Here is a 27,471-nt window from a genome sequence, read left to right as displayed (position 1 = left end):
TTCTCCTTCGATATCTTCTTTAAGTCCAACAATCTTAATATTGTTTCGTCTGCTAAAATTTTCAAGCTTATCCACTTTTTCCAACAATTGTTTTCTTTCTAATGTCCAGGCAGAGATATTATCTTCCGTTTTATTCATTCTTTCAACCATGTCTTCCGTTGTGGCTTCCAAGTCTATAATTCTCTTTTCCATTTTTTCCTGTCTTTTTATCATTTTATCAAAAATAATCTCCATATTTATCTTTTTTTTAATTTCTTTTAATGCGTTTATTTTTTTCTAATTTACGCATTATTTGCATCAAAGTTTTTTCTATATTTCCAGGAAAACTTTTACCTCCATCTTCGTCTGATTTATCCAGAGAATCCGAATCGGCCGCAGATTCACTTTCACTTCCGGTTTCAATCGTAACTGGGATTTGTAGTTCGAGTTGCTCGCGTTTGCGCAGTTCTTGTTGGTCTTTTTCTTTGGAAATGGGCGATGTTGCCGCAGTTTCCTGTTCTGTATCACCGCAGGTAAAATGTACCTGAGTCCGCGGTTCTCTGGCAGCAGCGGCCCTTGATTCTGTTCCAACTTGCGTTGTCTTCACGGTAGTAGTTTTCTTCATCTTCTGTTCATGAGACATAGTTTGAAACAATCCGGAGTAGTTTATGTAACTTTACTAACTAAGTATTTACTAACTTTTCTTCACGTAAACATTAATTTACTGATTTTTTACGGGAGCTGGTTTCCCGCGTCTCGATCGTACGTCATCACGTGACCCCCCGGACTATGTTTTGCTGTGATCTTCAGGTTCCAGAGAGAAAGTTACCACCCAGTATGGTGTTGAAATTTCTTTAATGCTCCTAATTATTTTCCTTCACAGGTCTGAGCTCAGCGATCACCGAGCTCCTGGCAAGCTGGAACGATTCCCAGCTGCTGCGGTTGACGGATTTCTACCGGGACAGGCTGGAGCAGGCGATGGAAGGAGGGGTGCACGGAGTGAGCCTGGCGTTAACGGCCGAGAATCAGTTCAGCGGAGAGGAACATCGGGTGAGTGGGAGGGAGAATGGGTTTGAATTTTCACACATCACAGGACTGATGGGTGTCGGAATTCTCACTCATCGGATAATAAAGCATAAAAACAAATCAGAAATAAATATATATAATTCTTAAAAATGTGAATCTCAAGCGATGATTGAAAAAGTTGTAAATACCCCTGCTGGTGGCTCAATGTTCAGAGCGAGGCGAGTAGGCAACATTTCTATGATGTTGCAATAAACGAGCTTAAATGGAAATACGGTAGAAATTTTTATTTCGGGAAGAGTGTACAGAGTGACGGCAGGATTCAGTGAGAACCGGGGCATTACGACCGGATGCCACAGGAGCTCGAGTGTGTTCTGCTCTGGGTGGAGATCATTCTGTGACAATCTGTAACTGCAAACAGTGTGGATCGGGGAATACTGCCATGTTGTAATGTGTAATCACTGAATAAACCTCCACAGGAAAAGGCAAAGGAAAGGCATCAGGTGTCAGCCGGAAATCCGCTGTCATGTTGGACACTGGCGGACTGAGGAGATGAATCACATCATCATTTCTGCAACTTCCCAGAGACTGTTCACGCTGATACAAAAACCCTCCTGACTTCTTTCTTCATCTGTGATCGTTATTTTCTGATTTTGTTTTACACGGTCAAATCCGGTGAGGAAATATTTATGGATTTGGAGCCACATCAATGAAGTGGTCACAGACCAGCCAGGATCTCATTGACTGGTGGACCAGGTTCACGGTGAATGTCCCTCCGTGTGCTCTGCATGTCCATGTCCAGATAGGACCAGCACCCGTCCGGGTGACTGCTCAGTGTGATCCCGTTACAGAGCACATCATTTACGTCTCATTCTCTGTGTGAATCTGTCAGTCCCCAATATGTTCACCGTTACTGTTCACAGAAAATCTCTGATCTCGCTGATAAGGGAGAGCGGGCGGACAGTTCTAAACTCCTCCTGAGCCTGGTGATGGAGAAAGGCTCCCGCGCCCGGAGGGTGATGTGGGAAACCTTTGTGAAAATGCGGATTGGTGTCCCAAAGCTGGACAGAATACTGAAGGAATTACAGATATATGGTGAGATAATATCAGAGATTAATTTAAATTTGGATTGAATACAGCACACTTTAAAATGTTACAAAAATGATTTCCCTCAATTTGTTGATATTTAAACAGGTTGTGATCCTTCCCATCGACCAATTTCCACTCAACTTTTACTAAAGGTTCTCAGTGAGCTGAAAGGTAAGTGAACATGCATTGAACATTGAAGAGTATAACACAGGAACAGGCCATTAGGCAAATAATATTGTGCTGAATCAGCGAAGAAATAAATCAAACAAACCTGAAGACTGATCTCTCCTTCCTTCACCATGTCCACATGCTTCAATCTTCCTTACATCCATATGACTGTCCAAAAGTCCTTTAAAAGCTTCTAATAATTTGCCTCGACCACCTTACCAGGCAGTGTGTTCCAGGCAGCCACGATTGTCTAATTTAAAAAAAATAAGCTGTCCTTCACATCCCCCTTCATTCTACACCCTCTCACCCTCAATATATTCCCTCTGGTAATAGACATTTCAACTGTGGGAAACGGATTCTCTCTGTCCACTCTATCCAAGCCTCTCATAATCTTGTGAACCTGTGTCAGAGCTCCTCTCAGCCTCTGATGAACCACAGCAAACAAGCTAATTTCATCCAGCCTCTCATGATAGCAAATGCTTCTAAACCAGGCAGCATCCTGGTAAATCTCTTCTGCTCCCTCTCTAAAGCCTCAACATCCCTCCGGTAGTGTGGTGATCGGAACGGTACGCAATGACCCAGATGAGGCTGAAGCAAATTTCATTAAGTTGAAACTTGACCTCTGTTTCCACCAACGGTTGTAATTTGCGTCGGGCGGTTCAGTTGTTGAGCCAACAGGATCTGACCAGGTAAATGTTGACACTGTGACAGAGAACACAGTGAGACACAGGGAAACGTGTTTGCTAGAGGGAGAGTTTTCAAAGGACATTTTGAGGAAAGAGGCAGAGAGCTGGCGAGTTTGAGGAAGGTGGTCACACTGCTCTGGGGCCTGCAACTACAGATCCCCACCGGAGTCTGAGTGGAGAAGGGGCGATCTGGAGAATGGAAAAATAATCTTATATTTCTTCACACCAATAAGTCAAAACCTTCTGTTGCCAGGCACTGCCCCCTCCTGAACAGCCTCATCCTGAACCATTTTCTAAACTCCCCCAGTTCCCGCAGATGATCTTTTCGTAGAGTTGGGCGTCACTGAAGTTCCAGTCACAGAATAGTAATAATAACATCACTTTAATTAGAAAAGCAGGTAACATCCCAACTGGTCTGTTCAACCACAGAGCAGCTCTTACCAGAAATACAAGGAATCTTGGCCAGAACCCTGGCTCAGTCTCTCTCATTTACAATAACAAATCCCAACGATGATAATTTAAATATGGGAGCAGAGATAGACGAATCAGGAAGTTTACAAACTACTCACGTTTCAGGGACCTCTGTAAATATTGCTCCAGTCCACACCCGGTCAATGAAACCCCTCAGTGCCCCTGAACACGGGTTTAGTAAATCGCTACAAGTTTGATCATCATTGTCCTTCATCCTGGTTGCAGAGGGAACAGACAAGACAGAGAAATTCCCAAACCCATTTCTGAATATGAAACTGATACACTCCCTGATTGTTGAAGAACATCATTTCTGCCACTGTCACATTCTCGAAAGTGAATATCCAGGATCAGTGTTTTCCTACGCTCCCTATCACAGCCCAACACATTGAATAGTCACCACACACACTACTGACAGGGTTCTGTCGCACAGTGAGACCCCAGACACGCCTGGCAGTGTGCTGACACACCATGAGACCACACACAACTCTGAGAGGCTCCTGAAACACTTTGAGACACCACACACACCTGACAGGGTTCTGACACACAGTGAGACACCACACACCCCTGACAGGGTCCTAAAGCACTGTGAGACCCCACACAACCCTGACAGGGTCCTGACACACTTAGAGATGCCACAAACCCGTGGCAGGTTTACGATACTCTGTAAGACGCCACAGTCCCCTAACAGGGTCCTGACACACAGTGAGATGCCACACACCCCTGACAGGGTCCTGACACACTGTGAGACCCCACACATCCCTGCCAGGTTCCTGACACACTGTGAGATCCCACACACCCATGTCAGGAGCCTGACACACTGTGAGATCCCACACGTCTCTGACAGGGTCCTGACACACTGTGAGACCCCCGCATTCCCTGGCATGGTCCTGACACACTGGGAGACCCCACACACCCCTAGCAGGTTCCTGACACACTGTGAGACTCCACACACCCTTGTCAGGAGGCTGACACACTGTGAGATCCCACACACCCATGTCAGGAGACTGACACACTGTGAGATCCCACACGTCTCTGACAGGGTCCTGACACACTGTGATGCCCCACAAACTCATTTTAGGTTCCTGACACACACTGAGAAGCCACACACACCTGCCATGGTCTGGATGCACTGTGAAATCCCACACACACCTGGCAGTGTCCTGAAACACTGTGAGACCCCACACTACCCTGACAGGGTCCTGACACACTGTGAGACCCCACACACCCCTGACAGGGTCCTGACACACTGTGAGACCCCACACACCCCTGACAGGGTCCTGACACACTGTGAGACCCCACACACCCCTGACAGGATCCTGACACACTGTGAGATCCCACACGTCACTGACAGGGTCCTGACACACTGGGAGACCCCACACACCCCTAGCAGGTTCCGGACACTCTCTGAGACCTCACACACCCCTAGCAGGATCCTGACACACTGTGAGACCTCACACACACCTGACAGGGTCTGGACACACTGTATGACCCCACACAATCCTGACAGGGTCCTGACACACTGTGAGACCCCACACACCCCTGACAGGGTCCTGACACACTGTAAGACCCCACACACCACTGACAGTGTCCTGACACACTGTGAGACCCCACACACCACTGACAGGGTCCTGACACACTGTGAGACCCCACACACCACTGACAGGGTCCGGACACACTGTGAGGCCCCGCACACCCCTGGCTGTGTGCTGACATACTGTGAGACCCCACACAACCCTGACATTGTCCTGACGCACTGTGAGACCCCACACACCCCTGACAGGGTCCTGACACACTGTGAGACCCCACACACCCCTGACAGGATCCTGACACACTGTGAGACTCCACACACCCCTGACAGGGTCCTGTCACTCTCTGAGACCCCACACACCCCTAGCAGGGTCCTGACACACTGTGAGACCTCACACATCCCTGACATGGTCCTGACACACTGTGAGACTCCACACACCCTTGTCAGGAGCCTGACACACTGTGAGATCCCACACGTCTCTGACAGGGTCCTGACACACAGTGAGAAGCCACACACGCCTGCCATGGTACTGGCACACTGTGAGACCCCACACATTCCTGATAGGGTCCCGACCGACTGTGAGACCCCACACACCCCTGACAGGGTCCCGACCGACTGTGAGACCCCACACACCCCTGACAGGGTCCTGACACACTGTGATGCCCCACAAACTCATTTTAGGTTCCTGACACACTGTGAGACGCCACACACCCCTGGCCGTGTCCTGACATACAGTGAGACCCCACACACCCCTGGCAGGGTCCTGATACACTGTGAGACCCCACACACCCCTGACAGGGTCCTGACACACTGTGAGACCCCACACACTCCTGACAGGGTCCTGACACACTGTGAGACTCCACACACCCTTGTCAGGAGGCTGACACACTGTGAGATGCCACACACCCATGTCAGGAGACTGACACACTGTGAGATCCCACACGTCTCTGACAGGGTCCTGACACACTGTGATGCCCCACAAACTCATTTTAGGTTCCTGACACACACTGAGAAGCCACTGACACCTGCCATGGTCTGGATGCACTGTGAAATCCCACACGCACCTGGCAGTGTCCTGACACACTGTGAGACCCCACACACCCCTGACAGGGTCCTGACACACTGTGAGATTCCATAAAACCCTGGAAGTGTCCTGACACACTGTGAGACCCCACACACCCCTGACAGGGTCCTGACACACTGTGAGACCCCACACACCCCTGACAGGATCCTGACATACTGTGAGATCCCACACGTCACTGACAGGGTCCTGACACACTGGGAGACCACACACACCCCTAGCAGGTTCCGGACACTCTCTGAGACCTCACACACCCCTAGCAGGATCCTGACACACTGTGAGACCTCACACACACCTGACAGGGTCTGGACACACTGTATGACCCCCACAATCCTGACAGGGTCCTGACACACTGTGAGACCCCACACACCCCTGACAGGGTCCTGACACACTGTGAGACCCCACACACCACTGACAGTGTCCTGACACACTGTGAGACCCCACACACCACTGACAGGGTCCTGACACACTGTGAGACCCCACACACCCCTGACAGGATCCTGACACACTGTGAGACTCCACACACCCCTGACAGGGTCCTGTCACTCTCTGAGACCCCACACACCCCTAGCAGGGTCCTGACACACTGTGAGACGTCACACATCCCTGACACGGTCCTGACACACTGTGAGACTCCACACACCCTTGTCAGGAGCCTGACACACTGTGAGATCCCACACGTCTCTGACAGGGTCCTGACACACAGTGAGAAGCCACACACGCCTGCCATAGTACTGGCACACTGTGAGACCCCACACACCCCTGACAGGGTCCCGACCGACTGTGAGACCCCACACATCCCTGCCAGGTTCCTGACACACTGTGAGATCCCACACACCCATGTCAGGAGCCTGACACACTGTGAGATCCCACACGTCTCTGACAGGGTCCTGACACACTGTGAGACCCCCGCATTCCCTGGCATGGTCCTGACACACTGGGAGACCCCACACACCCCTAGCAGGTTCCTGACACTCTCTGAGACCTCACACATCCCTGACAGGTTCCTGACACACTGTGAGACCCCACACACCCCTGACAGGATCCTGACACACTGTGAGACTCCACACACCCCTGACAGGGTCCTGTCACTCTCTGAGACCCCACACACCCCTAGCAGGGTCCTGACACACTGTGAGACGTCACACATCCCTGACACGGTCCTGACACACTGTGAGACTCCACACACCCTTGTCAGGAGCCTGACACACTGTGAGATCCCACACGTCTCTGACAGGGTCCTGACACACAGTGAGAAGCCACACACGCCTGCCATAGTACTGGCACAATGTGAGACCCCACACACCCCTGACAGGGTCCCGACCGACTGTGAGACCCCACACATCCCTGCCAGGTTCCTGACACACTGTGAGATCCCACACACCCATGTCAGGAGCCTGACACACTGTGAGATCCCACACGTCTCTGACAGGGTCCTGACACACTGTGAGACCCCCGCATTCCCTGGCATGGTCCTGACACACTGGGAGACCCCACACACCCCTAGCAGGTTCCTGACACTCTCTGAGACCTCACACATCCCTGACAGGTTCCTGACACACTGTGAGACTCCACACACCCTTGTCAGGAGGCTGACACACTGTGAGATCCCACACACCCATGTCAGGAGACTGACACACTGTGAGATCCCACACGTCTCTGACAGGGTCCTGACACACTGTGATGCCCCACAAACTCATTTTAGGTTCCTGACACACACTGAGAAGCCACACACACCTGCCATGGTCTGGATGCACTGTGAAATCCCACACACACCTGGCAGTGTCCTGAAACACTGTGAGACCCCACACTACCCTGACAGGGTCCTGACACACTGTGAGACCCCACACACCCCTGACAGGGTCCTGACACACTGTGAGACCCCACACACCCCTGACAGGGTCCTGACACACTGTGAGACCCCACACACCCCTGACAGGATCCTGACACACTGTGAGATCCCACACGTCACTGACAGGGTCCTGACACACTGGGAGACCCCACACACCCCTAGCAGGTTCCGGACACTCTCTGAGACCTCACACACCCCTAGCAGGATCCTGACACACTGTGAGACCTCACACACACCTGACAGGGTCTGGACACACTGTGAGACCCCACACACCCCTGACAGGGTCCTGACACACTGTGAGACCCCACACACCCCTGACAGGGTCCTGACACACTGTGAGACCCCACACACCACTGACAGTGTCCTGACACACTGTGAGACCCCACACACCACTGACAGGGTCCTGACACACTGTGAGACCCCACACACCACTGACAGGGTCCGGACACACTGTGAGGCCCCGCACACCCCTGGCTGTGTGCTGACATACTGTGAGACCCCACACAACCCTGACATTGTCCTGACGCACTGTGAGACCCCACACACCCCTGACAGGGTCCTGACACACTGTGAGACCCCACACACCCCTGACAGGATCCTGACACACTGTGAGACTCCACACACCCCTGACAGGGTCCTGTCACTCTCTGAGACCCCACACACCCCTAGCAGGGTCCTGACACACTGTGAGACGTCACACATCCCTGACACGGTCCTGACACACTGTGAGACTCCACACACCCTTGTCAGGAGCCTGACACACTGTGAGATCCCACACGTCTCTGACAGGGTCCTGACACACAGTGAGAAGCCACACACGCCTGCCATGGTACTGGCACACTGTGAGACCCCACACATTCCTGATAGGGTCCCGACCGACTGTGAGACCCCACACACCCCTGACAGGGTCCCGACCGACTGTGAGACCCCACACACCCCTGACAGGGTCCTGACACACTGTGATGCCCCACAAACTCATTTTAGGTTCCTGACACACTGTGAGACGCCACACACCCCTGGCCGTGTCCTGACATACAGTGAGACCCCACACACCCCTGGCAGGGTCCTGATACACTGTGAGACCCCACACAACCCTGACAGGGTCCTGACACACTGTGAGACCCCACACACTCCTGACAGGGTCCTGACACACTGTGAGACTCCACACACCCTTGTCAGGAGGCTGACACACTGTGAGATGCCACACACCCATGTCAGGAGACTGACACACTGTGAGATCCCACACGTCTCTGACAGGGTCCTGACACACTGTGATGCCCCACAAACTCATTTTAGGTTCCTGACACACACTGAGAAGCCACTGACACCTGCCATGGTCTGGATGCACTGTGAAATCCCACACACACCTGGCAGTGTCCTGACACACTGTGAGACCCCACACACCCCTGACAGGGTCCTGACACACTGTGAGATTCCATAAAAACCTGGCAGTGTCCTGTCACACTGTGAGACCCCACACACCCCTGACAGGGTCCTGACACACTGTGAGATTCCATAAAACCCTGGAAGTGTCCTGACACACTGTGAGACCCCACACACCCCTGACAGGGTCCTGACACACTGTGAGACCCCACACACCCCTGACAGGATCCTGACATACTGTGAGATCCCACACGTCACTGACAGAGTCCTGACACACTGGGAGACCCCACACACCCCTAGCAGGTTCCGGACACTCTCTGAGACCTCACACACCCCTAGCAGGATCCTGACACACTGTGAGACCTCACACACACCTGACAGGGTCTGGACACACTGTATGACCCCCACAATCCTGACAGGGTCCTGACACACTGTGAGACCCCACACACCCCTGACAGGGTCCTGACACACTGTGAGACCCCACACACCACTGACAGTGTCCTGACACACTGTGAGACCCCACACACCACTGACAGGGTCCTGACACACTGTGAGACCCCACACACCACTGACAGGGTCCGGATACACTGTGAGGCCCCGCACACCCCTGGCTGTGTGCTGACATACTGTGAGACCCCACACAACCCTGACATTGTCCTGACGCACTGTGAGACCCCACACACCCCTGACAGGGTCCTGACACACTGTGAGACCCCACACACCCCTGACAGGATCCTGACACACTGTGAGACTCCACACACCCCTGACAGGGTCCTGTCACTCTCTGAGACCCCACACACCCCTAGCAGGGTCCTGACACACTGTGAGACGTCACACATCCCTGACACGGTCCTGACACACTGTGAGACTCCACACACCCTTGTCAGGAGCCTGACACACTGTGAGATCCCACACGTCTCTGACAGGGTCCTGACACACAGTGAGAAGCCACACACGCCTGCCATAGTACTGGCACACTGTGAGACCCCACACACCCCTGACAGGGTCCCGACCGACTGTGAGACCCCACACACCCCTGACAGGGTCCTGACACACTGTGATGCCCCACAAACTCATTTTAGGTTCCTGACACACTGTGAGACGCCACACACCCCTGGCCGTGTCCTGACATACAGTGAGACCCCACACACCCCTGGCAGGGTCCTGATACACTGTGAGACCCCACACACCCCTGACAGGGTCCCGACACACTGTGAGACCCCACACACTCCTGACAGGGTCCTGACACACTGTGGGATCCCAGACAGCCCTGACAGGGTCCAGATACGTTGGGACACCACACACACCCCTGACAGGGTCCTGACGCTCTGTGAGACCCCACACACGCCTGTCAGGGTCCTGTCACATTGTGAGACCACATGGCCCTCACAGGGTCTTAGAGATGCCACACACCCATGGCAGGTTTTCGATACACTGTAAGATGCCGCAGTCCCCTAACAGGGTCCTGACACACAGTGAGATGCCACACAACGCTGACAGGGTCCTGACACACTGTGAGACCCCACACACCCCTGACAGGGTCCTGACACACTGTGAGATCCCACACGTCACTGACAGGGTCCTGACACACTGTGAGACCCCCGCATTCCTTGGCATGGTCCTGACACACTGGGAGTCCCCACACACCTCTAGCAGGTTCCTGACACACTGTGAGACCTCACACACCCCTGACAGGGTCTGGACACACTGTAAGACCCCACACAATCCTGACAGTGTCCTGACACACTGTGAGACAGCAGATAACTCTGAAGGGTCCTGATACACTGTGAGACAGATAATTCTGAAGGGTCCTGATACACTGTGAAACCCCAGACACACCTGACAAGATACAGTCACATTCTGAGACCCCACACACCTGACAGCGTCCTGACTCAGTCCGAGACCCCACACACCCCTCACAGGGGCCTGACACACTGTGATGCCCCACAAACTCATTTTAGGTTCCTGACACACAGTGAGAAGACACATACACCTACCAGGGTCCGGACACACTGTGAGATCCCACACACACCTGACAGGGTCCTGACACAATGTGAGACCCCACACACCCCTGACAGGGTCCTGACACAGTGAGAGATCCCACACACCCATGACAGGGTCCTGACACACTGTGTGACCCCACACACTCCTGACAGTGTCCTGACATACTGTGAGACCCCACAGACCCCCGACAGGGTCCTGACACACTGTGAGACCCCACACACCCCTGACAGGGTCCTGACACACTGTGAGACCCCACACACCCCTGACAGGATCCTGACACACTGTGAGAGCCCACACACCCCTGACAGGGTCCTGACACACTGTGAGACCCACACACCCCTGACAGGGTCCTGACACACTGTGAGACCCCACACACCCCTGACAGGATCCTGACACACTGTGAGACCCCACACACCCCTGACAGGAACCTGACACACTGTGAGACCCCACACATCCCTGACAGGTTCCTGACACATTGAGACCTCACACATCCCTGACAGGTTCCTGACACACTGTGAGATCCCACACACCCATGTCAGGAGCCTGACACACTGTGAGATCCCACACGTCTCTGACAGGGTCCTGACACACTGTGAGACCCCCGCATTCCCTGGCATGGTCCTGACACACTGGGAGACCCCACACACCCCTAGCAGGTTCCTGACACTCTCTGAGACCTCACACATCCCTGACAGGTTCCTGACACACTGTGAGATCCCACACACCCATGTCAGGAGACTGACACACTGTGAGACTCCACACACCCTTGTCAGGAGACTGACACACTGTGAGACCCCCGCATTCCCTGGCATGGTCCTGACACACTGTGAGACCCCACACATCCCTGACAGGGTCCTGACACATTGAGACCTCACACATCCCTGACAGGTTCCTGACACACTGTGAGATCCCACACACCCATGTCAGGAGACTGACACACTGTGAGACCCACACACCCATGTCAGGAGACTGACACACTGTGAGATCCCACACGTCTCTGACAGGGTCCTGACACACTGTGATTCCCCACAATCTCATTTTAGGTTCCTGACACACACTGAGAAGCCACACACACCTGCCATGGTCTGGACGCACTGTGAAATCCCACACACACCTGGCAGTGTCCTGACACACTGTGAGATTCCATAAAAACCTGGAAGTGTCCTGACACACTGTGAGACTCCACACACCCCTGACAGAGTCCTGTCACTCTCTGAGACCCCACACACCCCTAGCAGGGTCCTGACACACTGTGAGATCCCACAAGTCTCTGACAGGGTCCTGACACACAGTGAGAAGCCACACACGCCTGCCATGGTACTGGCACACTGTGAGACCCCACACATTCCTGATAGGGTCCCGACCGACTGTGAGACCCCACACACCCCTGACAGGGTCCCGACCGACTGTGAGACCCCACACACCCCTGACAGGGTCCTGACACACTGTGATGCCCCACAAACTCATTTTAGGTTCCTGACACACTGTGAGACGCTACACACCCCTGGCCGTGTCCTGACATACAGTGAGACCCCACACACCCCTGACAGTGTCGCGACCCACTGTGAGACCCCACACACCCCTGACAGGGTCCTGACACACTGTGAGACCCCACACACCCCTGGCAGGGTCCTGATACACTGTGAGACCCCACACACCCCTGACAGGGTCCTGACACACTGTGGAATCCCAGACACTCCTGACAGGGTCCTGACACACTGTGAGACCCCACACACCCCTGACAGGGTCCCGACCGACTGTGAGACCCCACACACTCCTGACAGGGTCCTGACACACTATGAGACCCCACACACCCCTGACAGGGTCCCGACCGACTGTGAGACCCCACACACCCCTGACAGGGTCCTGACACACTGTGAGACCCCACACACCCCTGGCAGGGTCCTGATACACTGTGAGACCCCACACACCCCTGACAGGGTCCTGACACACTGTGGAATCCCAGACACTCCTGACAGGGTCCTGACACACTGTGAGACCCCACACACCCCTGACAGGGTCCCGACCGACTGTGAGACCCCACACACTCCTGACAGGGTCCTGACACACTATGAGACCCCACACACCCCTGACAGGGTCCCGACCGACTGTGAGACCCCACACACCCCTGACAGGGTCCTGACACACTGATGCCCCACAAACTCATTTTAGGTTCCTGACACACTGTGAGACGCCACACACCCCTGGCCGTGTCCTGACATACTGTGAGACCCAACACACCCCTGACAGGGTCCTGACACACTGTGAGACCCCACACACCCCTGGCAGGGTCCTGATACACTGTGAGACCCCACACACCCCTGACAGGGTCCTGACACACTGTGGGATCCCAGACACTCCTGACAGGGTCCTGACACACTGTGAGATCCCACACACACCTGACAGGGTCCTGACACACTGTGAGATCCCACACACACCTGACAGGGTCCTGACACAGTGAGAGATCCCACATACCCATGACAGGGTCCTGACATACTGTGAGACCCCACACACCCCTGACAGGGTCCTGACATACTGTGAGACCCCACAGACCCCTGACAGGGTCCTGACACACTGTGAGACCCCACACCCCCCTGACAGGGTCCTGACACACTGTGAGACCCCACACACCCCTGACAGGGTCCTGACACACTGTGAGACCCCACACACCCCTGACAGGATCCTGACACTCTGTGAGACCCCACACATCCCTGACAGGGTCCTGACACACTGTGAGACCCCACACACCCCTGACAGGGTCCTGACACACTGTGAGACCCCACACACCCCTGACAGGATCCTGACACACTGTGAGACCCCAGACACCCCTGACAGGAACCTGACACACTGTGAGACCCCACACATCCCTGACAGGGTCTTGACACACTGTCAGACGCGACACTCCGCTGACAGGTTCGTGATACACCATGAGATGCCACACACTCCAGATAGGGTCCTGATTCTCTGGAATTTAGAAGGATGCGAGGGGATCTGATTGAAATATATAAGATTTTTAAGCGATTGTACACACTAGAGGCAGGAAACATGGTCCTGATGTTGGGGGAGTCCAGAACAAGAGGCCACAGCTAACAATAAGGGGTAGGTCATTTAGAACGGAATTCAGGAAAAAATTTCACCCAGAGAGTTGTGGATCTATGGAATGCTCTGCTTCAGAAGGCAGTGGAGACCAATTCTCTGGATGCTTTCAAGAAAGAGTTAGATAGAGCTCTTAAAGATTGCGGAGTCAAGGGATATGGGGAGAAGGCAGGAACGGGGTACTGATTGTGGCTGATCAGCCATGATCACATTGAATGGCGGTGCTGCCTCAAAAGGCTGAATTGCCTGCACCTGCACCTATTGTCTATTATCAATTGACAAACCCTGAGACCCCACACTCCTGGCAGGATCCTGACAAACTGTGAGACACCACACATGCCTGACAGGGTCCTGAAACACTGAGACCCCACACACCGCTGGCACTGTCCTGACAGGATGTGAGACCCCACACTCCTAACCGGATACTGACACATGCTGAGACCCCTCACACCCCTAAACAGGTTGACACACTACGAGACTCCACATATTTCTGACAGGGTCCTGACACACCGTGAAACACCACACATGCCGGTTAGGGCGCTGACAACCTTTACGACCCCACACGCCCTTGACAGTGTCCTGATACACTGTGGGACCCCATATGCCCCTGACAGGATACTGACACACTGTGAGACCCCACACACACCTGACAGGATACTGACACACTGTGAGACGCCACACACCTGACAGGGTCCTGACACACTGTGAGACGCCACACACCTGACAGGATACTGACACACTGTGAGACCCCACACATCCCTGACAGGTTCCTGACACACTGTGAGACCCCACACACCTGACAGGGTCCTGACACACTGTGAGACCCCACACACCCCTGACAGCGTCCTGAACCACTGTGAGACCCCACACACCACTGACAGGGTCCTGACACGCTGTGAGACCCCACACACCCCTGACAGGGTCCTGACACACTGTGAGACCCCACACACACTTGACAGTGTCCTGACACACTGTGAGACCCCACACACCTGACAGGGTCCTGACACACTGTGAGACGCCACACACCTGACAGGATACTGACACACTGTGAGACCCCACACATCCCTGACAGGTTCCTGACACACTGTGAGACCCCACACACCTGACAGGGTCCTGACACACTGTGCTCTCCCCATACATCCCTGGCAGAGGCCGGACACAGTGCATAACCCCACACACCCCGACAGGTTTCGAACACAGTTTGAGATCCCACGCACCCCACCCACCCACCCACAGTTCATGTTCTGATCAGCAAATCTGCTGCTTTGTATTTTGATTCAGTGATGGTGGGAGGGGAGGGTGAGCTGTGATTCCCCGACCTGTTCCATTGACAGAATGCCCACCACCTTCTTCTCTATCTCCATACGCCACATCAACACAAGGGATTAAAAGATACTTCCTCAGGAGCAATAATATCTGTGGCAGTAGTGAGATGTTGTCCAGTACGGGACAGTTGGGGGTCAGTAAACTGCCAGGGAAATACTCATCTTCACAGCACAGTTAATGTGGAAATGTGATGATCTGGTGTTTATCTGGAACAGGCCTCTCTGTCCAGTCAGAGGTCTGTTAATCAAATTTACTTTACTGTACGAACAACCATTGACAAATCCAATTAATGCAACAGCTCTGAGCTAACTCTTGTGTGCTTAAATACTGAGTTCTGAGCTGAGGCATCTAACTGTTTGTCCACTATCTGTTCCCATGGAAGATGCTCAACAGAAACACAAGGAGACTCTGCGGGCACAAACTGAAACACTGAGAGTGAACACGATCCTGATGAGGGAGAAGGTGAAGGTTTTCCAGCTGGTTGATCGATACGCTGAGCTCACGGTCATTTCTACTGTTCGAGATCGGAGACTGGTGGAACATGAGCTACTGGCAAGAGGCAGAGACCACGAGGAGTGGAGAGAAAAACATCTCTGCGGAGAGCTGGAGAAACTTCAGATGGATCAGTTGTTCCAGAGCAGCTTTTCCCAAACTAACTCCAAATCTGGGAGTTCAGCAGTGGCCGGAGTCCCAGGGATTGGGAAAACAACAATGGTACAAAAGATTGTTTACGACTGGGCCACGGGGAAAATATACCAACAGTTCCAGTTTGTATTCAGTTTCAAATTCCGGGATTTAAACACCATTAACTGTAGAATAAACCTGAAGGAACTGATTCTGGATCAGTATCCTTACTTTGGGAATATCCTGAGAGAGGTCTGGAAGAACCCAGAGGGATCGCTGTTTATATTTGATGGTTTGGATGAATTCAATGACCAAATTAATTTTTCTGACAGTCGGAGAGACACGGAAACTCGGTACACATGCATAGATCCTGAATACAAGTGCAAGGTGTCTGACATTGTGTACAGTTTAATCCAGCACAAGCTGCTCCCAGGGTGTTCAGTGCTGGTGACCACCCGTCCCACTGCGTTACATTTATTGGAAAAGGCTGAGATCGGTACCGAAGCTGAAATCCTGGGATTTTCAGGTGAGGAACGGAAGGAATATTTCATCAGACATTTTGAAGATCAGACGGTGGCGGCAGCTGTTTTCAAACACGTGAATGAGAACGAGATCCTGTACACCATGAGCTACAACCCCTCCTACTGCTGGATCCTCGCTCTGACACTGGGCCCCTTCTTCACACAAAGAGTCAGGGACCCGCAGCGAGTTCCCAAGACCATCACCCAACTGTACTCCTACTATATTTACAACATCCTGAAAAACCACGGCCGTGAGATTGAGAACCCGCGTGATGTGTTACTCAGGGTTGGTCAGATGGCCTTCAGAGGAGTGTCCGAGAGGAAGATTGTGTTTACAGATGGAGATTTGATCAAGTACAATCTGCAGCCTTCCCAGTTCCTGTCCGGGTTCCTGATGGAGCTTTTGGATAGAGAGGATTCTGCCCGGAGCGTGGTGTACACATTCCCACACCTGACCATCCAAGAGTTTGTAGCTGCAGTCGCACAATTCCTGAATCCAGATGGCAGAGATATTACGAAACTCCTCACTGAAGCCCATTGCGTGAGGGATAGGCGATTTGAGGTATTTCTCCGTTTTGTTGCTGGACTCTCCAACCCAATGACAGCTCGGTGCCTGGAGGAGTTTCTGGGTCCATTTCCCAATGAAACAACCTGCCGGGTGATTGACTGGGTGAAGGAGGAGGTTAAACGCCGGAGTGGAAACACAGAGAGTGAAGCTGGTAAAAGGAGCCTCCTGAACACATTGCACTACCTGTTTGAGTCTCAGAATCGTCGACTGGCTCAGGCTGCACTGGGATCTGTGGAAAGGTTTTCACTCACTGGAATGACACTGACCCCGATTGACTGCGCAGTCCTGTCTCATGTCATCGGACTCTGTGATACAATAAAACAGCTCGACCTGGAGAACTGCCACATTCAGTGTGAAGGAATCCAGCGGCTGGGACCCGGGCTGCACAAGTGCCAGGAGTTGAGGTAACTTGATTTATCTCTCACTCTGATCTGTGAAACTGTTCCATTGTGTTGTTTCAATGTAAAGGAATTTTAGTAAATTTGTAGTAAATCAGATTGTGAAGAATTGTGACAAATGCCCAGGGGATCAGTCAGTAATTCCCCAAGGACGGGAGGGTTCTGTGGTTCCTTGTGAAGGGATGTTGGAGACTTCATCAGATCAGTTAACAATGACCATTGGTTTAATGGTAGTAAATCTCAGGAATGGCCGTGTTTCTCGCTGCCTGTGACACGTCCATTGACAATGTTCCTTCTCACTGTTACTGACACCCAGACGGACACTGACTGCAGCAGGTGGGTCAGAGATTCACACCCCCTTCCCGGTGAGGGACAAGAGACCGTCAGCAGACTGTCCCAGTGAGAAGGAAAGAAATACCATTGTGAGATTGTCCTCCCACTGCCCTTCCCCGTGTGTGACTTTGCTCACTTCCAGATACGCAAAGAGCGAGGGCGCATCTACTCTGGGTCTCTGTTCAGACCCAACACACACATACAAAAAATTTCTGTGTCCTCTCGTCTTGTAGGATTATCGTTTACCCTTGGAATCCTCCTGTGGGACTTCTCATCCCAATCTCCCTTCCATTCTTTGGAATCTCGCCCCCATCCCCATTACTCCCGTGGACTCTCTATTACTCTTTCCTCATCCTCCTGTGGGATGTCTTGTCCACACACCCCACCACCCGTCCTGTGAGATCTCTCTTCCCTATCCCCCTTCCTTTTGTGGGATCTCTCCTCCCCATCCCTCTTCCTCCTGTGGGATCTCTCTTCCCCATCCCCCTTCCTTCTATGGATTTCTCTTCCCTATCCCCCTTCCTCCTGTGAGATTTCTCTTCCCCATCCCCTTCCTCCTGTGGGATCTCTCTTCCCCATTTCCCTTCCTCCTGTGGCATCTCGCTTCCCCATCCCCATTCCCCTTTTGCTTGTGGGAACTCTCCTCCCCATAGAATCATAAAATCATAGAACACTACAGCACAGAAAACAAGCCATTCAGTCCTTCGAGTCTGTACCAAAACCTTATTCCGCTAGTCCCATTGACCTGCACCCAGTCCATAACCCTCCAGTCCTCTCCCATCCATGTATCTATCCAATTTATTCTTAAAGCTTGAGTCCACATTTTACACATCAGATGGCAGCTCGTTCCACACTCTCACCACCCTCTGAGTGAAGAAGTTCCTCCTAATGCTCCCCCTAAACCTTTCCCCTTTCACGCTGAAGCCATGTCTTCTCATATTTATCTCTCCTAATCTATGTGGAAAGAGCCTATTCGCATTTACCCTGTCTGTACCCTCATAATTTTGTAAACCTCTATCAAATCTCCCCTCATTCTTCTGCACTCCAAGGAATAAAGTCGTAACCTGTTCAATCTTTCCCTGTAACTCAACTCCTGAAGACCCGGCAACATCCTAGTAAATCTTCTCTGCACTTTTTCGAACTTACTGATATCCTTCCTATAGTTAGGTGATCAGAACTGCACACAATACTCCAAATTTTGCCTCACCAATGTCTTATACAACCTCACCATAATATTCCAACTCCTATACTCAGTACTTTGATTTATGAATGCCAGGATGCCAAAAGCCTTCTTTACAACCCTGTCTACCTGTGACGCCACTTTCAGGGAATTATGTATCAGAACCCCCAGCTCCCTCTATTCCTCCGCACTCTTCAGTGCCCTACTGTTTATCGTGTATGTCATACCTTGATTTGTCCTTCCAAAATGGAACACCTCACACTTGTCTGCATTAAATTCCATCTGCCATTTTCTGGCCTATTCTTCCAGTTGGTTCAGATCCCTCTGCAAGCTTTGAAAACCTTCCTCGCTGTCCACAACGCCTCTATCGTAGTGTCATTCGCAAACCTGCTGATCCAATTTATCACATTATCATCTAGATCATTGATACAGACAACAAACAGCAATGGTCCCAGCACAGATCCCTGGGGCACACCACTAGTCACAGGCCACCAGTCTGAGAAGCAATCATCCACTACCACTCTCTGTCTTCTCCCACTCAGCCAATTCGAATCCGGTTTACAACCTCTCCATGGATACCTAGTGACTGGATGTTTAGAACTAACCTCTTATGTGGGACCTTGTCAACGGCCTTACAAAGGTCAATGTAGACAACATCCACAGCCTTTCTTTCATATGCATTCTTGGTAACCTCCTTGAAAAACACTACAGGATTCATTAAACATGATCTACCACATACAAAGTCATGCTGACTATCTTTAATCAGCCCTTGGCTGTCCAAATCCTTGTATATCCGATCACTCAGAACACCTTCCGATAATTTACCTACTACTGATGTCAGGCTCACTGGTCTGTAATTACCTGGTGAACTTTTGGAGCCTTTTGCAAACAACGGAACAACATGAGCTACCCTCCAATCCTCCGGCCCCGCACCCCTGGCTGAGGACATTTTAAATATTTCTGCCAAGGCCCCTGCAATTTCTACACAAGTCTCTCTCAAGGTCCGAGAAAATATCATGTCAGGCCCGGGGGATTAATCTACCTTTATTCACTGTAAGGCAGCAAGCAGCTTCTCCTCTTTAATCTCTATATGTTCCATGACACTACTGTTTGTTTCCCTTAATTCCATATCCGCTATGCCAGTTTCTTGAGTAAACACTGACGCAAAAAAAACTGTTTAAGATCTCCCCCATCTCGTGAGGCTCCACACAGAGACGACCACTCTGATCTTCTAGGGGACCAATTTTGTCCTTTACTATCCTTTTACTCTTAATATACTTGTAGAAACCCTTCAGGTTTACCTTCACATTATCTGCCAAAGCAACCTCATGTCTTCTTTTTGCCTTCCTGATTTCCTTCTTTAGTATTTGCTTACATTTTCTATACTCTTCAAGTACCTCATTTGTTCCTTGTTTCCTATAGCTGCTAAACACCTACTTAAGCAGATCGCCAATATCCCTTGAAAACCAAGGTTCCCTCTGCCTGTTAACTTTGCCTTTAATCCTGGCAGGAACATGCAAACTCTGCACTCTCAAAATTTCACCCTTGAAGGCGTTCCACTTACTGAACACATCCTTGCCAGAAAACAACTTATCCCAATCCACTCTTCCCAGATCCTCTCTCATTTCCACAAAATTGGCCCTTCTCCAATTCAGAACCTTAACTGGCGGACCAGTCCTATCCTTATCCATAATTATCTTGAAACTAATGACATTATGGTCACTGGACCCAAAATGTTCACCTACACATACTTCTGTCACCTGACCTGTCTGGTTACTTAATAGGAGATCAGGTACTGCACCCTCTCTCGTTGATACCTCAATATATTGATTTAGAAAACTTTCCTGACACATTTGACAAACTCCACGCCATCTAACCCTTTCTCAGAATGGGAGTCCCCGTCAATATGTGGAAATTTAAAATCCCCTACGATTATGACTTTCTGTTTCTTAATTTGGTGTGCTACCTCTCTACAGATTTGCTCCTCGAATTCTCTCTGACTACTGGGCGGTCTATAATACAACCCTATTAGTGTGGTCACACCTTTCCCGTTCCTCAGCTCCACCCATATGGCCTCTGTAGACGAACCCTCTGGGCTGTCCCGTCTACGCACAGCTGTGATATTCTCCCTGACTGGTAATGCCACTCCTTCCCCTTTCATCCCTGAAACATCTGAAACAATGGAAACACGGAACATGAAGCTGCCAGTCCTGCCCCTCCTGCAAACCAAGTCTTACTAATAGCAATAATGTCGATATCATCGTGCCAATCCACGATCTAAACTCATCTGCCTTACCTGCAATACTCCTTGCATTGAAATAGATGCACCTGAGAACATTTCTATCACATACAAACCATTGATATCTGTCTATACAAGCAGTCCTCGCATGACCCTTATCCTCCACCACCTCACTATCTGCTCTAACACTCTGGTTCCCCTCCCCCTGCAACCTTGTTTAAAACCCCCGGAGCAGAACTTGCTAACCTACCGACAAGGATGTTAGTCCCCTCTAGTTCAGGTGCAAACTGTCCAATTCGAACTGGTCCCACCTCCCCTGGAAGAAATCCCAATTGTCCAGAAACATGAACACCTCCCTCATGCAACAGCCCCTCAGCCACGTATTTAGCTGCATTATCTTCCTATTTCTAGCCTCACTGGCACGTGGCACGGGTAGCAATCCTCCTGTGAGATCTCGCTTTCCCATCCCCCTTTCATCCTCTGGGCTCTCTGTTCCCAATCCCCCATCCTTTCAACTGTTGGATCTCTTCTCAGCATCCCCTTTCCTCCTATGGGATCTCTCCTACTCATCCCCCAACCTCCTGTTTGATCTCACTTCCCCACCCACTTCCTCCTGTCTCATCTCTCTTCCCCATGCCCCATCATCCTATGGGATCTCTCTTCCCCATTCCCCTTCCTTCTGTGGGATTTCTCTCCCCCATCCACTTTCATCCTGTGGGATCTCTCATCCCCATCCCCCTTCCTCTGGTGGTATCTCTCTCTCCCATCCCCCTTCCTCCTGTGGGATCTCTTCCCCAACCCCCTACCTCCTGTGGGATCTCTCTTCCGCATCGCTTTAGCTTAGGTGGGTCTATTTCGCTGTGTCCCATTGACATTTCTGCATTTCGGTCAGAAACACTTCTCTCCATTGGGGAATGGGACAGTATATGTGGGGTTTAGAGGGTCACACCGACAGACGAAATTACCGACATTGGGTAAATACACTGGAGCTGGGCAGTGAGGGACATTGACAGTGATGGGAACTCCGATCAGTGATTTACTGGACAGTTTAATGTTTCCTGAAATATCCGAGTGAGAGAAATTCCCCCAGACCCACGGTTTGAATCACTTTGTTTATCAATCTGTCTGTTTGTGTTTAGACTTGGGCATAATGAACTGGGAGATTCAGGAGTGAAACTGGTGTCTGCGGCTCTAAGGAACCCGGAGTGTAAAATACAGACACTGTGGTAAGTACCAGACTGTGGGAGATTGTGTTTACAGTCACTGGGTGTCTGACACTGAGAATGAATGTGATCAGTAGACACACAGAAAACATACAGGACAATGCAGGCCCTTCGGCCCACAAAGCCGTGCTGAACATTTTTCTACCTTAGAATTATCTCGGTTTTACCCATAGTGCTCTATATTTCTAAGCTCCATGTAACCATCCTGGAGTTTAAAGTTTTCGCCTCCAGCAGCCCATTCTTAAAACTATGCCCTCTCATGCTAGCCATTTCAACCCTGGGGAGAAGACTCTGACAACCTACATGATCAATGCCTCTCATTATCTTGTACACCTCTATCAAATCACCTCTCATACTCCGTCACTCCAAGAGAAAAGGCCGAGTTCACTCAACCTGTTCTCATAAGGCATGTTCACCAATCCAGGCAACATCCTTGTAAATCTCCTCTGCACCCTGTCTATGGTTTCCACATTTCACATCCTCCTCCTCGGAGATTGCTACCCATTCCTCTTCTACCTGTGGGATCTTTCTTCCACATCCCCCTTCCTCCTGTGGGATCTTTCTTCCACATCCCCCTTCCTCCTGTGGGATATTTCTTCCACATCCCCCTTCCTCCTGTGGGATCTCTCTTCCCCATCCCCCTTCCTCCTGTGGGATCTCCACTCCCCATCCCTCTTCCTCCTGTGGGATCTCTCCTCCCCGTCACCCCTCATCCTGTGGGATCTCTCCTCCCCGTCCCCCTTCCTCCTGTGGGATCTCCCTTCCCCCTCCCCCTTCCTCCTGTGGGATCTCCCCTCCCCGTCCCCATTACTCCTGTGGGATCTCCCCTCCCCGTTCCCCTTCCTTCTGTGGGATCTCTCCTCCCCGTCCCCCTTCCTTCTGAGGGATCTCTCCTCCCCGTCCCCGTTCCTCCTGAGGGATCTCCCCTTCCTGCTGTGGGATCTCCCCTCCCCGTCCCCCTTCCTCCTGTGGGATCTCCTCCCCGTCCCCCTTCCTCCTGTGGGATCTCGTCCCCGTCCCCCTTCCGCCTGTGGGGTCTCTCCTCCCCGTCCCCCTTCCTCCTGTGGGGTCTCTCCTCCCCGTCCCCCTTCCTCCTGTGGGGTCTCTCCTGTCCGTCCCCCTTCCTCCTGTGGGGTCTCTCCTCCCCGACCCCCTTCCGCCTGTGGGGTCTCTTGGCCCCTTCCCCCTTCCTCCTGTGGGGTCTCTCGGCCCCGTCCCCCTTCCTCCTGTGGGGTCTCTCCTCCCCATCCCCCTTCCTCCTTTGGGGTCTCTCCTCCCCGTCCCCCTTCCTCCTGTGAGGTCTCTCCTCCCCGACCCCCTTCCGCCTGTGGGGTCTCTCGTCCCCTTCCCCCTTCCTCCTGTGGGATCTCGTCCCCTTCCTCCTTCCTCCTGTGGGATCTCTCCTCCCCGTCCCCCTTCCTCCTGTGGGGTCTCTTCTCCCCGTCCCCCTTCCTGCTGTGGTATCTCTCTTCCCCATCCCCCTTCCTGCTGTGGGATCTCTCTTCCCGATCCCCTTCCTCCTGTGGGATCTCTCTTCCCCATCCCCTTCCTGCTGTGGGATCTGTCTTCCCCATCCCCCTTCCTCCAAGATGCTATGGTAAAAGAGATAGAATTGCGATCACTATCTCCAAAATGCTGTCCCACTGAGAGATCTGACACCTGACCAGGTTCGTTTCCCAAAACCCGATCAAGTACAGCCTCTCCTCTTGTAGGCTTATGTACATATTGCTTCAAGAAACCTTCCTGAACACACATCACAAACTCCACCCCATCGACACCCCTCACTCTAGGGAGATGCTAATCAATAGTTGGGAAATTAAAATCTCCCACTTCAACAACCCTGTTATTGTTACTCCTTTCCAGAATCGGTCTCCCTATCTGCTCCTCGATGTCCGTGTTACTGTTGGGTGGTCTATACAATACACCCAGTAGAGTTATTGACCCCTTCCTGTTCCTAACTTCCACCCACAGAGACTCACTCAGACACAGACAATCATTTATTTTATTCATCATACTCCTTGCATTAAAATAGACACATCTCAAACCATCGGACTGAGTGCCTCCCTTCTCTATCACCTGCGTATCCTCCCTTTCACACTGTCTCCAAATCTGAATCCCTGCCTCCTGCTCCAATTCCCCAGTCACGCGTTTATCCTCCACCTCATCCTAATCTTATTCTCACTGTCATGTGGGACAGACAGTAATTCCGAGATCACTACCTTTGAGGTCCTGCTTCTCAAATTACTTCCGAACACCCTGTACTTTGCTTTCAGGACCTCTTCCCTTTTCCTACCTCTGTTATTGGTACCAATATGTACCACGACCTCCAGTTGTTCTCCCTCCCACTGCAGGATATCTTGGACGTGATCAGGAACATCCTGGCCCTGGAAACTGGTAGGCAAACTACCATCCGAGTTGCTTTACTGTGTCCACAGAATCGTCTGTCTGACCCCCTAACTATAGTCCCCTATCTCTGCTGCCATCCTCTTCCTTTCCCAACCCTCCTGAGCCACAGGGCCAGACTGTGCCAGAGGTGCAGCTTTTGTTGCTCCCTCTCCAGCAGTACTCGAACCGGAGTACTTATTGTCAATGGGAACAGCCACTGGGGTATTCACTAGTACCTGCTTCTTGCCCTTCCCTCTCCTGACTGTGACCCAGTTCCTCGGTCTCCCGTGGCCCCGGTGTGACCACCTGCCTGTAACTCCTCTCTATCACCTCCTCGCTCTCCCTGACCAGACGAAGGTCATCGAGCTGCATCTCCAGTTCCCTAACTCGGTCCCTAAGGAGCTGCAGCTCGACACACCGGGTGCAGATGTTGCCGTCCAGGAGGCTGGGAGTCTCCAGGATCTCCCACATCTGACACCGAGCACAGAAAACCAGCCTCACACACATACTCTCTGTCTGTATTGTAAACAGATAACCTACCTCGCCTCGACCCTTTATCGCCGAAGCCCCGTTGAGTCAAAGCCTTCCTACTCTGTCTCCCGCTCCTCTGACGCTCGCTCTGTAAATCTGTCTTCCTTTTAAACTCTTCTCGCTGTTCCCACTGGCCGACTTGCCCAGTCGTGCTGAAGAAAATATCAGTAATTGTGTTACTGATAAACACTGGGGATTTGTACCGTCTCCCGTCTCTCTGTGTCCTTCACCCTCACTCTCTCTCATCTCCAGACTGTGGGAGATTGTGTTTACAGTTACTGGGTGTCTGACACTGAACATTAATGTGATCAGTAATTGTGTTACTGATAAACACTGGGGATTTGTACCGTCTCCTGTCTCTCTGTGTCCTTCACTCTCAGTCTCTCTCATCTCCAGGCTGAACCGTGTCGGTCTCACAGATTCTGGTGCCGAGGATCTCGCCTCCGCTCTCAGTACAAACCCATCACTGACGGAGCTGTACCTGGGATCAAACTCTCTGACAGACCGATCTGTCCCCGCTCTCCGCCGCCTCATCCTGACCCTCCCGAGTCTGGAGCGGATCTGGTGAGTGTTTGTGTTAATGTTCAATGTGATAAAATATCAGCGGATCCGCAGGTTTTCTGGTGATATTTGTCTGTGAGAGTTGTTGAAACATTAACCCCGGTCCCCTGTTACTGACACTGTTGTGTGATCTGTTTATTTCATCTTTATTCTCCCATCTGTTTCAGGCTGGTGGGGAATCGGTTCAGTGAGACCGGGGAGAAGGAACTGAGATCTCTACAGGAACCCAGACCCGGACTGAGAGTGGATCTGTGGACATTTGGCCGATTCCTTTAACCTTTATCTTACCTGGAACCCAGACCCGGACTGATGGTGGATCTGTGAACCTCTGAATGTGTGAACATCCCCGCCCGCGGGATGGGGACATTTGGCCGACTCCCCGCCCTCCCCTTTAACTCCCGCCCTTACCTTTAACGGCCGCGCGCCGGGGCTGATTCCCAACGGTTTTAACGGACCCGGCTCGGGCCTCGCGCTGCGTGCGTCGATCGGAGCGGTCCCGCAGTGACGTGTTTCCGCCTGTTGTCCGGCGGGACAGCTTCCGCCGGAAGTGCGTGTACGAGACACCGACGTGACTCCCCGGGGAATTACCCGGACAGGAAGAGCCCGGGGTCCGGGGCTCAGTCTGGGACACTGGTGTCCCGGGGTGGGGGGTATGATCCCGGGAGAGAATCCTTTTGCCCCCTTTGATGAGGACGGTGCATTCGGCAGCCTGGCCGATATAATGATGTTAAATGGACAAATCCCTCGGCAGTGACCCTGGATCTGTAGCGATCCCGGACACGGCCCAGAAGTGTGATTTTATAATCATCGGTTCCCCGATGCAGAGTGACGGTGAGAAACGGGACTGATTATTCAACGGTCACTCCTTGTCGCCGGTCAGTTAATTGTGTGTGACTGTGAGTGAGTCGGGAGCAGCTTATTTATTCCCGCACGTCAGCAGCTCACACATTGTTTCATTTACATTTGTCATAATGGAATCAATAAACCGCTGTACCTTCCTGTCTTGGTGCCGGACTCGAGTTTTACTTGAGGTTTCTGCTGCCCCCCGCACCCTGTGCACTGCAACAGTGGGTCGGAGCTCCTCTCACTGACACAGTAGCGTCTCAGCTCCAGGCTGAGAGAGCTCGGACTGGCAGAGTCCGGGTAGAGCATTCCACAAATCCACCACACTCTGGGTGAAAAAGTTTTTCCGCATCTCTGTTCTATATGGCCTACCCCTTAT

The 27,471-nt window shown here is 52.0% G+C and overlaps 1 protein-coding gene across 6 annotated transcripts in view; it reads left to right on the top strand.

Moving 5' to 3' along the window:
* LOC132386779 (NACHT, LRR and PYD domains-containing protein 3-like) overlaps positions 1-27,250 on the top strand; it is a 46,355-nt gene extending 19,105 nt beyond the window's left edge. For all 6 annotated transcript variants that reach the window (XM_059959110.1, XM_059959111.1, XM_059959112.1 and 3 more), the window contains 7 exons: positions 863-1,029; positions 1,926-2,097; positions 2,197-2,262; positions 16,069-17,803; positions 22,689-22,775; positions 26,085-26,252; positions 26,417-27,250. In XM_059959110.1, coding sequence (XP_059815093.1) covers positions 863-1,029; positions 1,926-2,097; positions 2,197-2,262; positions 16,069-17,803; positions 22,689-22,775; positions 26,085-26,252; positions 26,417-26,525 — 2,504 coding nt within the window. In that variant the 3' untranslated portion in view covers positions 26,526-27,250. The remainder of the gene's footprint in view (positions 1-862; positions 1,030-1,925; positions 2,098-2,196; positions 2,263-16,068; positions 17,804-22,688; positions 22,776-26,084; positions 26,253-26,416) is intronic.
* The last annotated feature ends 221 nt before the right edge of the window (positions 27,251-27,471 follow it).

Source organism: Hypanus sabinus, unplaced genomic scaffold (assembly GCF_030144855.1).
Source record: "Hypanus sabinus isolate sHypSab1 unplaced genomic scaffold, sHypSab1.hap1 scaffold_131, whole genome shotgun sequence".
NCBI classification, from domain to species: domain Eukaryota; kingdom Metazoa; phylum Chordata; class Chondrichthyes; order Myliobatiformes; family Dasyatidae; genus Hypanus; species Hypanus sabinus.
This window is presented reverse-complemented; position numbering and strand designations above follow the sequence as displayed.